Source organism: Barbatula barbatula, assembly GCF_947034865.1.
Source record: "Barbatula barbatula genome assembly, chromosome: 2".
Taxonomy (NCBI): Eukaryota; Metazoa; Chordata; class Actinopteri; order Cypriniformes; family Nemacheilidae; genus Barbatula; species Barbatula barbatula.
In genome coordinates, this window is record NC_136767.1 from 3,539,347 (window position 1) to 3,555,426 (window position 16,080).

The 16,080-nt window shown below is 39.1% G+C and overlaps 2 protein-coding genes across 5 annotated transcripts; one reads left to right on the forward strand and one right to left on the reverse strand.

Annotated features, from left to right (window-relative positions):
- Positions 1 to 39: 39 nt before the first annotated feature.
- sympk (symplekin) lies at positions 40 to 9,949 on the reverse strand. Of its 4 annotated transcripts, none has more exons than XM_079479217.1 (28): positions 9,803 to 9,949; positions 9,424 to 9,473; positions 9,221 to 9,309; positions 8,970 to 9,035; positions 8,822 to 8,875; positions 8,655 to 8,728; positions 8,422 to 8,548; positions 8,086 to 8,335; positions 7,829 to 7,999; positions 7,341 to 7,580; positions 6,975 to 7,129; positions 6,586 to 6,736; positions 5,879 to 6,095; positions 5,532 to 5,682; positions 5,216 to 5,451; positions 4,905 to 4,986; positions 4,699 to 4,812; positions 4,473 to 4,620; positions 4,226 to 4,386; positions 3,915 to 4,023; positions 3,726 to 3,826; positions 3,414 to 3,504; positions 3,204 to 3,305; positions 1,978 to 2,165; positions 1,634 to 1,810; positions 1,234 to 1,344; positions 546 to 728; positions 40 to 460 (listed from the first exon to the last, which is right to left on the reverse strand). In XM_079479217.1, exons 3-28 carry the CDS (start codon positions 9,296 to 9,298, stop codon positions 284 to 286), a joined length of 3,714 nt encoding a protein of 1,237 aa, XP_079335343.1. In that variant the 5' UTR covers positions 9,299 to 9,309; positions 9,424 to 9,473; positions 9,803 to 9,949; the 3' UTR covers positions 40 to 283. The 4 variants fall into 4 exon arrangements, with proteins under 4 accessions (XP_079335343.1, XP_079335344.1, XP_079335345.1 ...); XM_079479218.1 differs by having other exon boundaries at positions 9,424 to 9,501; positions 9,803 to 9,905; XM_079479219.1 differs by lacking the exon at positions 9,424 to 9,473 and having other exon boundaries at positions 40 to 457; positions 9,803 to 9,942.
- A 261-nt stretch (positions 9,950 to 10,210) lies between these two features.
- Positions 10,211 to 14,889, forward strand: LOC306888854 (tripartite motif-containing protein 16-like). Its single transcript, XM_079447376.1, has 6 exons — positions 10,211 to 10,985; positions 11,976 to 12,071; positions 12,223 to 12,456; positions 12,728 to 12,887; positions 13,541 to 13,600; positions 13,956 to 14,889. The coding sequence occupies exons 1-6, from the start codon at positions 10,410 to 10,412 to the stop codon at positions 14,486 to 14,488; spliced, it is 1,659 nt and encodes a 552-aa protein (XP_079303502.1). The 5' UTR covers positions 10,211 to 10,409; the 3' UTR covers positions 14,489 to 14,889.
- Positions 14,890 to 16,080: the final 1,191 nt, after the last annotated feature.

Genomic DNA, 16,080 nt, shown 5'->3' on the forward strand with positions numbered 1-16,080 from the left:
TCTTTCCACTGATTGGTCAAACATAAACGACATACGGACTGCAGACATTATATTTTATTCTTTTCAAAGACATTTATTTATTTTATCAATGAAAACTCACACATACTAAATCAATTTATTTTCTAATTAATTTTAACAAGTAAAAAAAAAACCAATACAATTATACACTTGAAGCAAATGAACGGTAATATCATATTTGACTGTTGGAAATCAGTACAGTGTAATACAGCTGTGTGGAAGACACAATCTAAACACAGTCAGATTCTTCTTATTTGAGATGTTATCAATCCAAATCCAACCCAATGCTTGTTCCTGCTTCTGGTTCTGTGTCGGCATCCTCAGACACAATTTGGGGTGGGTCAGCCACATCGGCAGACCTTGCACTGGACTCTTCCATGGCTTCTTCTGTCTTTTCTGTGACAGAGCTAGACTGTGTTGCTTCTTCAGAAACCTCCATCTGCTGAAGTTAAGAGGTCACGAGTCAACCCAACTTCTCGGCATAAGAGCCATTATGATGATATACATGACATATTTAAGGAAAATACCTGTGATGGTGGTTCAGGTGTGACCTCCAGAACCGCACGGGTGGTTTCTTCCTCCTCCATGGGTTCTTCTACTTCCCTCCTTAATGGGATCTGTTCCGGCACTGGTTCTGTAAAAGGTACAGGTGCTGGGGCTGGAGGTTCATCCTGTGGTACTGGTGCCGAGACATGCTTTGGAATATGCATCTTTTTCATAAAAAGTAGGAAAGAAAGAAAATGAATTACTTTCAGATTATCTGCAGTAAGTTTTACTGGTGTCTGTAACATCTCAGTACAATTATTACCTGGAACATCCTGGTTTGGGATTACATTTTTGTGCAAGAACCAACCATCACGGTTTATATTTTATATCAGATTTGGTTTATTGTTTTTATTTTACTCAAAACAACTTAATACTACAGTATTACTAGATGGTGATACATTTATAATGAGTATAATTGCAACAGTGAACCAAGAATTGTATAATTGTGTGAAGATGTGATGACACAACAATATATTTTTCAGATTTATTGTACATCATGTATAAATAAATCCTACAGACAATTACTCTTCCAAATATTACCACTGCAATAATAGCATTGTATTTCACACTATTCATATTTCTTGAATCCTTTTCCATGTCTTTACTGTTGTCTCTATATTGTGTGTTCTGTAAAACTGTGTCAATCAAAACACATCGCACTGCATGTACCTGTCTCTCCTCCATTATTTCTGGATGTTGTGGTTCTGGTTCAGGCTCTGGCTCCTGTTTCCTGATGTTGGCCTCCAAAACAGCCATTATAGAGGATGGAATGTGAGCTTGCTACAGAAACATTTAGAGGTAAGAACATGTGATCAATGACATTTAAAATAGTAAAACATAAGGTGCTGAAAAGAAACCAAAACATAGATTTATTCATTCTAATGTTGTTACAAAATATTGTTTTACAATCACTAATGTCACAGGATGTATTGCCTTGTTTTGTTGTGTTATAAGCCGTTTGTGATTATAATCTTAAAATCACAAACTGCAGATACATTGTTCTTTCTTCAATCACAGATAATAGAATACATTTTTTTCTACTAGGAGGCAACGGTAAGAGTTTACGCACTTGGTGAGGGGTGAAGGAGTGCACATGCTGTAGGAGTGGTTCTCTCATCTCCGGGCAACGCTCAAACACACTAGCCAGTTGTGGAGGAGGTAGCTGGAGGAGCACGTTGTATGACTGGGGTTTGGTTCGCTGGCAGCATTTTACAAAGCCCTCCCACACCTTTGGATATTTCCACACCTGTAAAAATCAAACGCGCATACAATTTTACTCCCATCCAAAACACTCTCTGTGCCTTTGGTCAAAAATAGTAATTGGTCTACTCTTACTGGCTTATTTACAGTAACAAATCACAATAAAGTTCTATAACATTCTATAACACCGCCTACTCAGACTTGCCCACTTACTTGTTTAAGGATGAGCCGGGCCAAGATGTTCATGACGAAACCGGCTAGACGAGGGTACATGGTGAGGGACTGGATGACCGTACGCATCAGCAATATGGGGAGAGGCGTCTGCTCCATTAACTGCTGCATCACCACCGCCAGAACCTCTGTTGTGTACACATTCTTCTCTCCAAAGCACAGGTTAGTGGCTACAGACAGAACAAGAATGATGGGAAGACAGAATTCAGAAGAAATGTGACAATGTGAGGAATATATTAAACAGTGGTTGCCAGGAGGTATGCAGACCCCTGCAGGGATTAACCTAAGAAGCCCCTTTATTTTTGCAAAATAAAAAATTCTGCAAGATAACACAAAACTGTATTGCTATAATCACAAAAACACAATCAAAAAGAGGGGGCTCTGTATAAACTTTACAATAAACATAATTTGAGTGTGGGATAGGGCTGAGCCATACAGATAAAAAAGTAATCATCGATACCATGTTTAATATCATTTGATATAGATCATTATTGATACATTTTAATAGCCTTAAGATCACTAGAAAATAATGTTTATCACTGTATTATTCAAATGTTCCCCATTTTAACTCTATTGCTGTCAAATGCTTTGGTAATAAATAAAGACAGCAAGCAACAAGTTTATTAGGTTACTGTCCCTTTAAAAGCTAATGCTCAGGGGCCGCTAGGTATTCTGGGCCACTGACAAATTTCTTTCCTTCGATCGGTATTGATAAAGGTGGACCGTTGATGAATATTGTTATCGTTTTATCGGCCAGCCCTTTGTGGGAGTGTCAAAAAAACACAGCTTTGTGCTTTTTGGCTGAAACTTGCTTTGTTGGTGATGCAATGCTCATTTGCTCAAAGAAGGCTTATCCGATCAGACCCTTAAAGTGACACCCAACAATTAAAATTTTGTCAGCATTTACTCACTTTTTTTTTTAAGTAAGTCACGTCTTCATGACTTACTTTCTTCTGCAGAATAAAAAAATATATATTCTGAAGAAAGTTGGTTACCGAACAGCACTGGCCCCCATTTACTTGTATTGTATGGACACAAAATCAATGCAAGTGAATAGGTGCCAGTTCACAACATTCATCGAAATATCTTCTTTTGTGTTATGCAGAAGAAAGAAAGTCATACAGGTTTGAAAAGACAAGAGTGAGTAAATGATGACATCAGTTTATCATCACGATTTAGAATTTATAATGTGTAAAAGAGAGATGTACCTTTGATGATTGACTTCATATCACACTTGGAGGAGTCAATGTTGTGTAAGGCGATGAGGAGCTCAGCAGGAGAGAGTGGAGACATGGAGGAACTACCTTCACCTGTACAACAAATACAAAAACTATGACATCAGTGACCTGTAAAGCATAACATGAAATTTGAATTTCAAATTGTTTAGATGCACGAGCAGAAGAATAAGCTGGTATTACTGTGTTGAGTGCCCAGGAGTCGGTTGAACACCTCTTTGACCACGATAGGATTGAGCTTGATAAGCTTGGGTAGAGCCTGGATCACCTCATTCTGCTCAACACAATGACATCATTACAACATCACAGCCTAGACAGTCATTTTACTTCTCAAAAATATTTCATCTGCCTTCAGTTGGCTCTGAAATCAAACTCATAAGCTTCATTTAAGGCTGTTGAAGTCGACTTATTGTTTGGCAATCCTAAACAATCAACATATTGAATTATTAAACAGGGGTCTCTTCAACTATATTAGTCAAATAAGATGAGATATACCTTTTCCAGGCCGTTGATGACCGGAATGAGAAAACGAACATCAGGGACTCTTTTATGATAAAGGTCTCTCACCCTTTCCACCAACTCAGGAGATGGAGGCACTGTGGAGAGGAAACACAAAAAGCTTGTGGACCACCAAATCACTTCCTATCAAACGAACAAACTCGCACACACTGAAGCACACTGTACCTTTATCCGTGAGTATGTGCAGACAGCGAGTGACCAGTGTCTCTGCTCCTTTAGGACAGTTCTCCACCAGCAGCAGCAGGTCTGGAGAGTTCATTCCCATTCCTCTTATCTACAGAAAACAACTTTAAACTTTCTGATTCATTGTGTCTACTACATATCTGACCATCTGAGTGACATTACAGTTAAGGAACCGTAGGTTCTAACTTTTCAAAATGGGCAGAAGCTAAAGGAAGCTAAACATAAAACAAGAAATTAAAACCTCATGAGAAAAAAACATCTGATAGGACGAGCTGATTTAAAGAACGTCTTACAGGCTGTTCAATGACCCTCAGCACACTCCGCTTGATGTCAGCGATGGCCTCGGTGTAGACAGCAGCCAGCTCATGAACCAGACGATGGTTGAGAGGCAGCAGGGAGAGATAAAGATAGAGACACTGACGCACAGTTTCTTCTGTCCAAGAAGCCGCCACCTCTGAAAATACAAACAATATGATTTTTTAAACATTACGAACATTTGGTACATTGTAATGTACAGTGAGGAATGAAAAGTCTTTGCACCTGTGTCTTCTGCGGCTCCAAACAGAAGTGAGGGTGGATTCGGGTGGACCAGGAACTGCATGTATGTGAGAGCGAACTTCTCAACACATTCCTTCAGATGTTCCTTCTCATACATGCGCTTGATAAAGCTGAGGGCGGTGGATCGCACCTGAAATGGGATCGAGATTATGTCGCGCTTCTACATAAACGTCATAAAATGATTCAACACAGAGGTGCAGAATTGAACCTTTTCTTTTTCATGAGAGCTGAGGTTCAGAAGTACGTTGAGGTACTGGAACTGCCTGGATGGCCGTTTCAGAATGAGCTCCTTCAAAGTGGATATGCCCAGGTATACGCGTGACTGCAACACAAATGGGTATATCAAAGACTTTCAGAGGGCGCTTGTGTGTTTAAATACACGTGCTTTTGGTAAGAAATGGCAGTTTGGCTGACCTCATCTTCACAGTAGAGTTGAATCACCTCCAGAGCAGAGTTGGTAATGACTGGAGCCTCGAGCACGAGCTTGGTGAAAAGCCTGGGAAAACGAAAAATTTGTTGGAGTGATTCCGTGACTTAAGCACAAATCATTTACAAACACGACAGAATATGCTCATTTATTAGCTTGTTCTCCTAGCAAGATTATAGATTTTCTATAATTTCGCATGTGAACACTGCACCTTTAACGTCCTGATAATTACTTTTCATTTTTTAAGTGTATGAGCATGTATTTCGTCCATCAGTGGTGTTATCAAAGCGTGCCTCACCCGTCTCTCTGCTCAGGTTTCTCTTGCAGGCCAGACAAAAGAGTGAACAGACATTGCTCATAGCTGTCCAGAGAGCCAGAGGGCTGCTGACTTAGATATTCATTATACTCGTGATACAGCAGCGAAAACGCTAGTTCACTTCTGCTCCGCATATCATCCAAAATAAACTCCAATAAGTCGTTTTTCATCCCCCCCTCAAACTGGGTCACCAAGCGAGCGAGCAGCTTCATGCGAATCTGGAAGAAAAATGTGAAAACATGAAAATGAGGTCATATTTTAATGGAGAGTGAGGCAATGTGTATGAAATGTGTCTTACGTGAGACATCCCGCTCAGCGCGATGGCCTTTTCTGAATTGAGGATTCGCTTCACGGACATGTTGATGAGTTTCTCTACCTGAACTTCTGAGAACGGCTGCACTACATCTGCCAGTTTGAAGACCTTCTTTCTGCCACTCGTGCCAGGAGCTCTAAGTAACGGTTAGTGGAGAGGAACACATTAAGAGATGATCAAACCAGATGAAAAATCATAAAACCTATTGAGGTTTTTAATATGAAACTTTCTTAAAGGTTCCATTTCAGTGCAGCTCACTATGTTTTGAAAGCTAATATTTATTTTCCGTTACAACACTATGTCGATATGTTGCGTGATGTTGGCGCTCTTACTTCGGCTGTGTTGTGGGCACTATAGGCTCTGGAAGTTTTTTTATTTGAGGTGTCTCTTCTGTGACAGGGCTCTTGTATGTTCCTCCCACCACTGAGATGGCCTGACCGAGGGAAAGCGCAGAGTACTTGCGGATGATGAGAGGGTCTTTGGAGCTGATCTCACTTTGCCCTTCCTCCTCCTTTAACTCCTCATCCCGAGCCTTACATAGCTCCAACCCTGCGTAGTGTTGAAAAGTGTAAAAGTGAATGAAGCATCATTTATGAAACATGCGGTGCGACTTTACAGCACGTCAACCTCCAGAGGTGCTGAGTGTGACTTGACACTTTTAAATTTACAATAGACATATAACATTCAGTACAATAATCAATTCTTCTTCTGACAATTGTACATATGTGTAAATGTTTATATTTTCCTGTATGTCTATTTTTGATATATCATATCTTCTTATCTCAATGTTTTCTTAAAGGGATGGTTCACCCAAAAATCTAAAATCTGTCATGAATTACTCACTTTCAAGTTGTTTAAAATCAGTATAAATGTCTTTGTTTGGTTGAACACAGAGAAAGGTATTTGGATGAACGCTCGTACAGATACTGGACCCGACTGACTACTATAGTAACTAACTGTTTGCTGTCCTACATTCTTTAAATCATTTTCATTTTTGGATGAACTATCCCTTTAATCTACTCCATCTAAATCTCCTCACCTGGTCCCAGGCCGGCCGCGGTCATCTGCGTGGCCATCATTCTGGCTAAATGTTTGATCTGGGCTTCGGTGCCGGCCGACTCTACAGGTGTGTAGGTGGCCTGGAAGGAGGCTGGCATTACCTCGGGCAGGTAAACCATACTAATGAGTACCTGTATGAACAATAAAAAGACAACATACAATACGTTAACATAGGTTAACTATATAGCCATCAAACTCTACAGCTTAAGCCCTGTTGAGACCACCAGCTACACCTAGCGACGCGAAGTCATTCATTTCAATGGTAGCCTGGCGACATCTAGTCTCAGCCTCAGATGTTACGCCCGCGGGCCATTGGCTAAATGTCTGATGCAAAAGGCAAGCTTGAACAAATGTGAACACAACATGTACCAGGTTGGCCACATTCTCTGAGGACAGGAGGGGTAACAGGAACTCTGCAGTGAAATCGATAGCTGTTTGGGTGCCGATGGAGGAGGAGGAGGGTTTTGGGGTGATGACTGGAGCTGGTTCCTCCTTATCCTCATCATCCTCCACTAGAGCAGTCTCTGCAACAAGAACAGACCATTATTCACCTTCTATTCAGACTCAAACTGACAATTCTGTGATTTTAAACCTGCATGACTTTCTTCTGCAAAACAAAGTCACTTCTATATTCTGGAGAGTATTTCATTGGACGTCTTCTATCGTAGTGCCTTTAAATTGGACGAATGACACACCTATGTAATCACACAAAATCCTCACTAAACAGCCACTCACCCATCTTGATCCTCTTGCCCTCTACATAGGGCTCATGGTGAAGTCTTTTCCGTGGCTGTGCTATGACAGGGGTGCAACGTGTGATCTCGTTCTGAGACATGCCAAGATCTAGCAGCAGGGTGGAAATCTGGCCATGGAAGTCCACGCTGCTGGGATGCTTCAGCACCGAGACCAGGTGCAGCTTTAGGTTCTTGCGCACGCTACTCACCTGAGACTTGGCCAAAGTTGGGGGCAGGTTAGCTGGAGAGCAAAATGAGAAAGGTCGTTCAGTAATTTAAAAAAAAATGACATTAAATAGTGAATTTTAGATTTGATCTTATACGTTTGATCAACTTATTAAATCTGTGAATCCAACTAAAGAAATCAACGGCAATATATCAAATAATACATATATTAGATTTTAATTACATATGCAATAGAATATAGAATATAAAATATATTATGAAATATATATTTCTATTTTTGTAATACTGAAAAGGTAAACTCACCATGTAATGTTTCATAGGCCTGTGCCACCTTAGACATGAACATGGGCCGTTGTCTGGCCAACGTGGCTAGTGATCCCAGCGCGGTAGTCAGATTAATGCTTGAGATGGCAGGATGAACCATAAACTTCAGCAGCTCCTCCAGAGCAAATTTCCCCTCCTCACTTAAGGTGTCTTAGGCCAGGACAGGAGGAAAGGTGAGTGCTACAAAACGGGTAAAAAATACCTTTATAATGAACGTGCAATGCATCTCCGCTTACCATAGCGAATATACGTGTGATCTTTGGGGATTTTGTCCAGGCTGATGTCCCCCTCGTGTTTCTTGGGGGTATCGGAGTCAGGTGTCCGTGGTGACAGAGTGATAATGAGGGCCTCTGTGAATTTGATGGCGTGAGTGCGGACTCCATCGTTATCCGAATCCAGCAATGCCAGAACATCGTCTTTCATCTGGGTGACCATATCCCAGCATGCCTCCTGCATGTCCGAGACACTCTTGGTGCGGACCATGCACTGCGAGAACGAATAAAAAACGTCAAAATGGATAAAATATGAACCAATCAAGGAATAAAGTCTACATCTCTGCAAATTACTCATACCTGTAAAGCCACTTTATACAGATGAGTGAGCGTCAGAATGGCTTTTTTCACCACATTGACACTCTCGTCTCTCATTAGCATATTCAAATTAGCAATAAGCCGCAGAAGAAGCTCATTATCCCTTTTACTGCGAAGACAAGATGCAGAAACAGCTTTTTTGGAACTGGTCATATATAACAGCATTTTGTACTAGATGCTAGAGATGAAGTATTGTAAGACCAGCCAAAACTCACCATGCCTCCTCAATGAAGCCGATAACAAACTTTCTCACTTCAATTGATTTGTCCGTCTGAAATGCGATGATTTCCTGATGAAGATGCAAGAGAGCAGAAAGCAATCGATTACATTTTCATGTCAGGTCATTCTCGTACACAAGACACTAAAAATATGTTGCACTTACATCCAGAAAGTTATCAAGCAATGAAGGTTCTTTGTTGATAATCAACTCTTGCACCTAATAATAAAACAATAAAGAGCACAATTATAATTTGTAGCCATAGGCACATCAAAATGATCTGACTTTACAATATGGAAAAAGTAGGGAAAACCTGTTTGAGAATGACAAGTTTTTCTTCCGTGGAAATGAGGGAAGCCTGGTTTAGCAGGTCCACTACCTGTGTAAAATACAGATCAAATTGTCAGATTTCAGATTCGGAAACACTTCAATAAACATACATACACACATTTATGTTTAAATAATTTGTGTGTCAAAACGGCTTGACTTTGTTGTAGTGACGTTTTAATTATTTATAAAAAGAAATAAAATAACTTGTTGTGTATTAAAGGGTCAGTGCATCACCTTTTCACTGGTGGTCATGTCATTAGACACATCCTGATCAGAGGATGTGCCACCCTGTGACTGATCTGCTGATGCCATCTTAAAATGATCTACAGAAACATAATATCACAAATGTGCTGTTATAAAACATATATTTATGAAACTATTCCTAGCTGCAAATGAGTCTTTAAGTTAGGTAAACCCAATGTGTCAAATACTCTTACAATTAAGGTTTGTCACAACTTAAAGGCTCTCGTAATGTCGCTAACACCTCCTAAACAGAAGAGGATAAACAGAACAGACTAAACAGTTTACACAACCACAAACACACCACAACACACGATTGTAAAATATGCTATGACAAAACCATTCTAAATGTAGGTTTAACAAAAGAAGCAGAAATCCGAGAAACAGTTAATCGATCAGGACTAATACCGAACCAGTTGAGCACATTTCATTCAACGTGTTAAAACGGACCATTTAACTTAATGTAACGTTACCCATTTCATAATATTGACATAAATCGCGTTTTATGGCTGCGCATAATAAATGCATATTTAAAAACTAAATACAACGATGGAGTAATAACACTAGTTTACTTACTACGGTCTTTCTTTAACCTCCTACGCGTGAATTATTTATCCAAATAGCTCATTTTAGGAGAACAAAATATGTTTTAGGATGTACAAGTAGCCACACTACTGTCCATTAGCGCCATGCTAAGAGGAGCCGCGTTTACTTCCGGTGTTAAACGAGGTTGATGGGAAATTGAGTTTTATTCAACGCGTCTCTTTTTCACAGCACAAAAAACAATAAACTCATAAAATTAAGCGAGCAAACGTCAAATCATGTTTCATCAGGGGCTCGTTCTTCGTACGTCGCATTTAGGTTATTATAGAAATTATATTATTTGCAGGTGAAGTAATATTAATATAATATTTCAGATTCTTAAGTTACTAACTAGTAACCTTGTATTAGCACCTATTGCATTATTGCTCTCGCCCATGCTCCCTGAACAGTAGAGACAATGTAGGTAAGCCACAGCCCATCTCTCTCTCTCTCTCTCTCTCTCTCTCTCTCTCTCTCTCTCTCTCTCTCTCTCTCTCTCTCTCTCTCTCTCTCTCTCTCACACACACACACAGAGGGAAACCGAAACCGAAATGTTGCTGAGCTGTTGCTTGTGTCTTTATACTGCGTGTACAAGAGTAAAATGGCAGAAGCCAGGATTTCTCAGGACCAGTTCAGCTGTCCAGTGTGTCTGGATTTACTAAAGGATCCAGTGACCATTCCCTGTGGACACAGTTACTGTATGAGCTGTATAACAGACTGCTGGAATCAGGTGGATCAAACAGGAGTCTACAGATGCCCTCAGTGCCGACAGACCTTCACACCAAGACCTACTTTATGTAAGAATGTAATAGTTGCTGAAGTGGTGGAGAAACTGAAGGATAGAAAACCACAAGCTGCTCACTGTCACGCTGGACCTGAAGATGTGGAATGTGACGTCTGTACTGGGAGAAAATACAAAGCTGTGAAGTCCTGTCTGGATTGTTTGAACTCTTACTGTCAATATCACCTCGAACAACACGATAATCTCTTTAAATGCAGGACACATAATCTGATGGATCCAACTAGACGACTCCATGAGATGCTTTGCCCACAGCATAAGAAACAGCTGGACATCTACTGCCGTACTGACCATCAGTTTATTTGTTATTTGTGTATAATGGACAATCATAAAAACCATGATGTGGTTGCCACTGTGGCAGAAAGAACAGGGAAACAGGTAAAAAACTTCATTTCTGCTCTAAATTGAGTAATGTAAAGTGTTTACTCATTTTGTCCGTATTTATTTTGGTAATGCCGGTTAAAGAAACTGCAGTAGACAACCAAGAAGAAGAGAAACAGGAATGAAGTTTGTTAGATTGTAAATCTAACCAGGAAGTCCCAAGTGCTATACAATGACTTAAAACTGTAACAGTAAAGACATGTAATCAAATATTGTTAAACACTAGTAACCGATAAATATTCTCAAACTGTCAAAACTGCATAATAATGATTCCTGTTTTAGAAATAAATGAAATTTGTCTTTTGCACAATCTGCTGCTGAAACAAGTACATCAGATTCATTACAGTTTGGATTTCATGACGTTAATATAGTGAAAGTGAAGTGAGATCTCTGCATTTAACCCATCCAGAGACGCACGCACAGCAAGTCGTGAACACACGTACACCCGGAGCAGTGGGCAGCTATCCCTGAGGTGCCCGGGGAGCAATTGCCTTGCTCAGGGACACCTCGGTCATTACCCCTACCGGTCGCGAGTCCGATTTTCTAATCATTAGGTAGGGCTGTGCAATTCATCGAAAAGGAATCGCAATCGTCAATTTTGGCCTTCAACAATTACAAAAACAAAATAATCAAAGTAAAACAATTATTGTGCCCCATTCCATTTAGCAAGGATCCCCTCTTTTCTTTACAGTGGTCTAGTTTACAAGTTTTAAAATGTTTCTATGTTGTTTTAAAGGTTAATGACTATAAAGGTTAGTGATCGTGTTAAATAATCGGGACCTCAATATTAGGCAAAATAATCGGGATTATGATTTTTGTCACAATCGAGCAGCCTACCGTTACTCCAGGACTGCCCAGCGTCATTTATAAAGGTTACTTCTAAAAATAAGATAAAAAGTAAATGGATATTGGCAGATGAATTTATCCATAACAAATTGTAGTTTTATGTCGTATTCCTGAGGTTTTACAGCTATTTGTTTTCTACAGAAGTTTTTGGAAGAGACACAGATGAAATTACGGCAGAATATCCAGGAGAGAGTAAAGGAGCTTCAGGTGTTGAGAGAGGCTGTGAAGACACACAAGGTGAGTAAGGTGAACATAAGAACATTGGTTTGTAGCTGGAAGACCTGACCGAGGATCTCTTCTTCAATGCTGGACAACATCCAGTCTTTGTTATTGCGGACGGTGTGAGAGTTGAGCGAACGGACTGATTCTCCAGTTTGTGTCTTAACAGTGCTCTGCAAAGACAGCTGTGAAGGAGAGTGAGATGCTCTTTACTGAGCTGATTCGATCCATTGAGAGATGTCGCTCAAAGGTGAAACAGCTGATCAGAGATCGTGAAAAGGCGGCGGTAAGTCGAGCTGAAGATGTCTTGAAGCAACTAGAAAAAGAGATTGATGATCTGAAGAGTAGAGACGTTGAGCTGGAGCAGGTTTTGCACACAAAGGATGACATCGATTTCCTGCAGGTAGAAGAACTCTAAAATCCTGTTTCTGTTGTTTCTTGGTATATTAAGCATATTAAGTGAGCAAAAAGAGACACAATGATTTCAAATACAACACAGATACTGTTGAAGTGCTAAGTTGGATGTCTGAATGTAGTGCAGATCAATAAAGGAAGTGTGGAGATGGATTCTCTTTTTCTCTTTACTGCATCATGATTTTATAAAACACACAAGCTGCCAGCCAGCTGAGATATACATTTATTTGTGTTTATTCATTTCTGTTGTTTGTCTGTAGAGTTTCAAGTGTCTTTCTGCAGCTCCTCAGTCTACAGTCTCTCACAGCATTACAGTGAGTTCTTCCCTCTCTTTTGATGATGTGAGACATTTTGTGTCTGAGCTGAAAGAAAAACTGGAGGATTATTGTGGAGAGGAGATGGAAAGGAAATCCGATAAAGGTAAAGAAGCAGATCTAGCATCATTGTAGCAATGCAATACAATGTAAATCCTGTAGAGGGTGGAGGCAAAAAAGCTCCATCTGCAGATGAATCATTTAACAATTCAGATACAGGCTATGAATATAAATGCGAAAGCTTGCCACAGCCTGAAAACAACACACAACATTCAAATATGATAATTCACAGGAGACACACAAAACACTACAGTTTACAGCTCAATTATAGATACAGTGAGGGCGGGGTAATTCATAGAACTACAATGAGAGTTACGAGAACATTACAGATGCACACACACACACATACATTATATTAGAATAGTGTTTTTAGATTCTTATGGAATAACAGAAATGTAACACAAGGTAAGTTAGTAGAACATCCAGAAATAGATAATCTTATGTCTAAAATGTGCAATAAGGTACCCTTGGGGTTCTTGTTTTTCTTATTGGATGCTTTATCTACATTATTTGGTCCAGGTCATTCATTTTTATTTTGTAAAATATTATTTTATTTTTGGCACAAACGTACTTTTTTCCACAAACATTCTGATGTATGTCTTTAGATAAAAAGCTTTTTGAATTTCTAAAGTTTTAAATGGTAGTGTACTAGTATCTCTTCTTATATAAAAATACTAATTTTGTCTGTTTATGTTTTAGTTAGATATGTTACAGTAACTCCCCCCAATGAACCCAAGACCAGAAAGGATTTCTTGCAATGTAAGACTCCATATCATGTATAAACTATCTATATGATCTGACAAATAGTTATACGTATACAAATGCTTGTTGTTTAGCTCTTCTTTTTCCAGTATCCAACATATGCTTACAGTATATAATCAAGACTATCCAAAGTTAATACTGCACTTATAGCGTGTATATAAGTGGTTGGCATTTTAACAACAGCTGTTTTATACAATAATATCACAGTGCAAAATAAAGTTTTTACTATGTTTACTATGGTAAAATAAATACAAGCAGAATGCAGTGAATTTCAGGTTTTACTGTCACGCGGGGACGTCTTGTGCATAAATGTTGTTTAACTTCACCAATCTTATGTTTTTATATCCATCAGATTTTCGACAGTTCACACTGGATTCAAACACCGTGCACAAACAGCTCCGTCTGTCTGATGGGAACAGAGCAGCTACGTACACTCACATTTTACAGCAGTATCCTGATCACCCAGACAGATATTATAGCTGGAGGCAGGTGTTGTGTAGAGAGCGTGTCTGTGGACGCTGTTACTGGGAGGTTAAGTGGAGTGGAAAATGTCTGTATATATCAGTGTCATATAAGCGCATCAGCAGGAAAGGATGCGGTAATGAGTGTGGCTTTGGATTCAATGATCAGTCCTGGAGTTTGTTCTGCTCTTCCTCCGGACATAGATTTGGGCACAATGACAGCTGGACTGATGTCCCTGTGCCCTCCAGCTATTGTAGAATAGGAGTGTATGTGGATCACAGTGCCGGAACTTTGTCCTTCTACAACGTCTCTGACACGATGACCCTCATACACAAAGTCCAGACCACATTCTATCAGCCTCTCTATCCTGGGTTTTATGTTAATGTAAGTTCCCTAGTAAAAGTGTGTAAGCTTATTAAATAGAGCATACAGAAATTGTACAAGTAAATTGGTTTTGTTCAGGGTTATAGAAACAAAACACGAGTATTAAAATGAGTAATAATGTAAGAATATTGCAGGTTCTAAATGCACAGCACTTATTCATAATAATGTATAAAATATGATTTACTTGACCTTGATTTCTTTAAGTCACAGCTTTGTCATTCATCAAGATCTGCTATTTAGAAAGTTATACATGTCATCTACATTAAAATGACATTTCATGTGTAAATGCAATGAAAAGTAATATTTCGAATGCCATCTTTAAATCTTTAAAGTGGTTTAAGGTCTCAATCTTCACCTGGCATGGGGATTTTTGTACTTTGGTGGTGGTTTCGGTTCATTTGTGATTTGTTTTCTGTTCTTAATAAAGCCCATTGACACTGTGCGTTCTTGTCTTTCTCCTAAACCTAAACCTGACAGATTGTTAAACTCATTATAACATTAGCATACTGTAGCGCTGATCTGAAAATAGTTCTCTCATCTATGTCAATTTGTTAAAAGTCCTTCTTAAAGAAACTTAAACTTCACCCAAAAATGAAAATACTGTCATCATTTACTCACCTTCGAGTTCTTTATCTTTATTATGATGAACACGGAGGAAGATAGTTGGAATAATGCTAGATTTTTAAAGTTTTATTTAATTGATACTGCATATAGGAATTCATAGTCTGTTCAGTATTTGACCTGTGTTTCTCTCCTTATCTTGGCTGTGTGGTTCTAGGTGATGGCCCTGTGGGTGTCTGTCTGTGTGTGTTGGTGCGTGTTGTGTTGTGTTTTCGTACAGCTGCTTTGTAACAATGGAAATTGTAAAAAGCGCTATATAAATAAAGTTGACGACACGTCTACATGAATAGTTTATTTCCTTTACCTCTGCATTTACGTCTGTATTTTTTCATTTCTTTATTCATGCAGTTTATTTGTACACTATATTAAGTCATTTCTCATCATCCATAGGAAACAATATGTTCTGATGTAATACAAACTTGATCGCTCATGTTTTTGATGTAAGAGATATGTTTTGATATATCTAATTCGCTGTACAGAAAAATGTTAAAGTTTTAATAAAAATAAACAGGAAAATGACCAAATTCCACTCAGCTACTAAATTGCTCTCTTGAAATCAAAGAACATCCCTATGAATGAATGCAGCCTCTTGATCAGGATCCTCTAGAAAAGCACACATGACATATTAGTCACTGAGATTTTCTCTGTGTGATCAAAATGTGTCCCATGAATGACTGTATTAATGAATGAATAAGTTACACCACTTGGGCTTTAAAAAAGGAGATGGAAAGACACTCTGTATAAGTTACATGTTATCTTTAAACACTATGCCATAGGAGATAACCTAGAATTAAACTTATCCTGGGAATCAGGCCTGCCAGGCTGGGAATAAAACGTGCAAACTTTTTGGTTATAAATCTTTCACTCTAACCAATACACCACAGCTATCCTGCGATGCGTCAAATACTGTATTGTTAGTGGGGAAGAGCAGAGATGCAAATTCTTCATAAATTGTAAAGTGTGCATTCTATTTATGCATCCAATCATATTTGGAGATTGAATACTGTAAA

What these genes read in the sequence shown, in the direction of transcription:
- sympk (XM_079479217.1), bottom strand. Translation starts at nt 9,298, where the DNA reads ATGGCATCAGCAGATCAGTCACAGGGTGGCACATCCTCTGATCAGGAT. An exon ending in CGCGGCCGGCCTGGGACCAG is followed by an intron (nt 6,096 to 6,585) that starts GTGAGGAGATTT and finishes AACACTACGCAG; the next exon opens with GGTTGGAGCTATGTAAGGCT. An exon ending in TGGAGCCGCAGAAGACACAG is followed by an intron (nt 4,387 to 4,472) that starts GTGCAAAGACTT and finishes TTGTATTTTCAG; the next exon opens with AGGTGGCGGCTTCTTGGACA.
- LOC306888854 (XM_079447376.1), top strand. Translation starts at nt 10,410, where the DNA reads ATGGCAGAAGCCAGGATTTCTCAGGACCAGTTCAGCTGTCCAGTGTGT. An exon ending in CAGAAAGAACAGGGAAACAG is followed by an intron (nt 10,986 to 11,975) that starts GTAAAAAACTTC and finishes TGTTTTCTACAG; the next exon opens with AAGTTTTTGGAAGAGACACA. An exon ending in ATGACATCGATTTCCTGCAG is followed by an intron (nt 12,457 to 12,727) that starts GTAGAAGAACTC and finishes GTTTGTCTGTAG; the next exon opens with AGTTTCAAGTGTCTTTCTGC.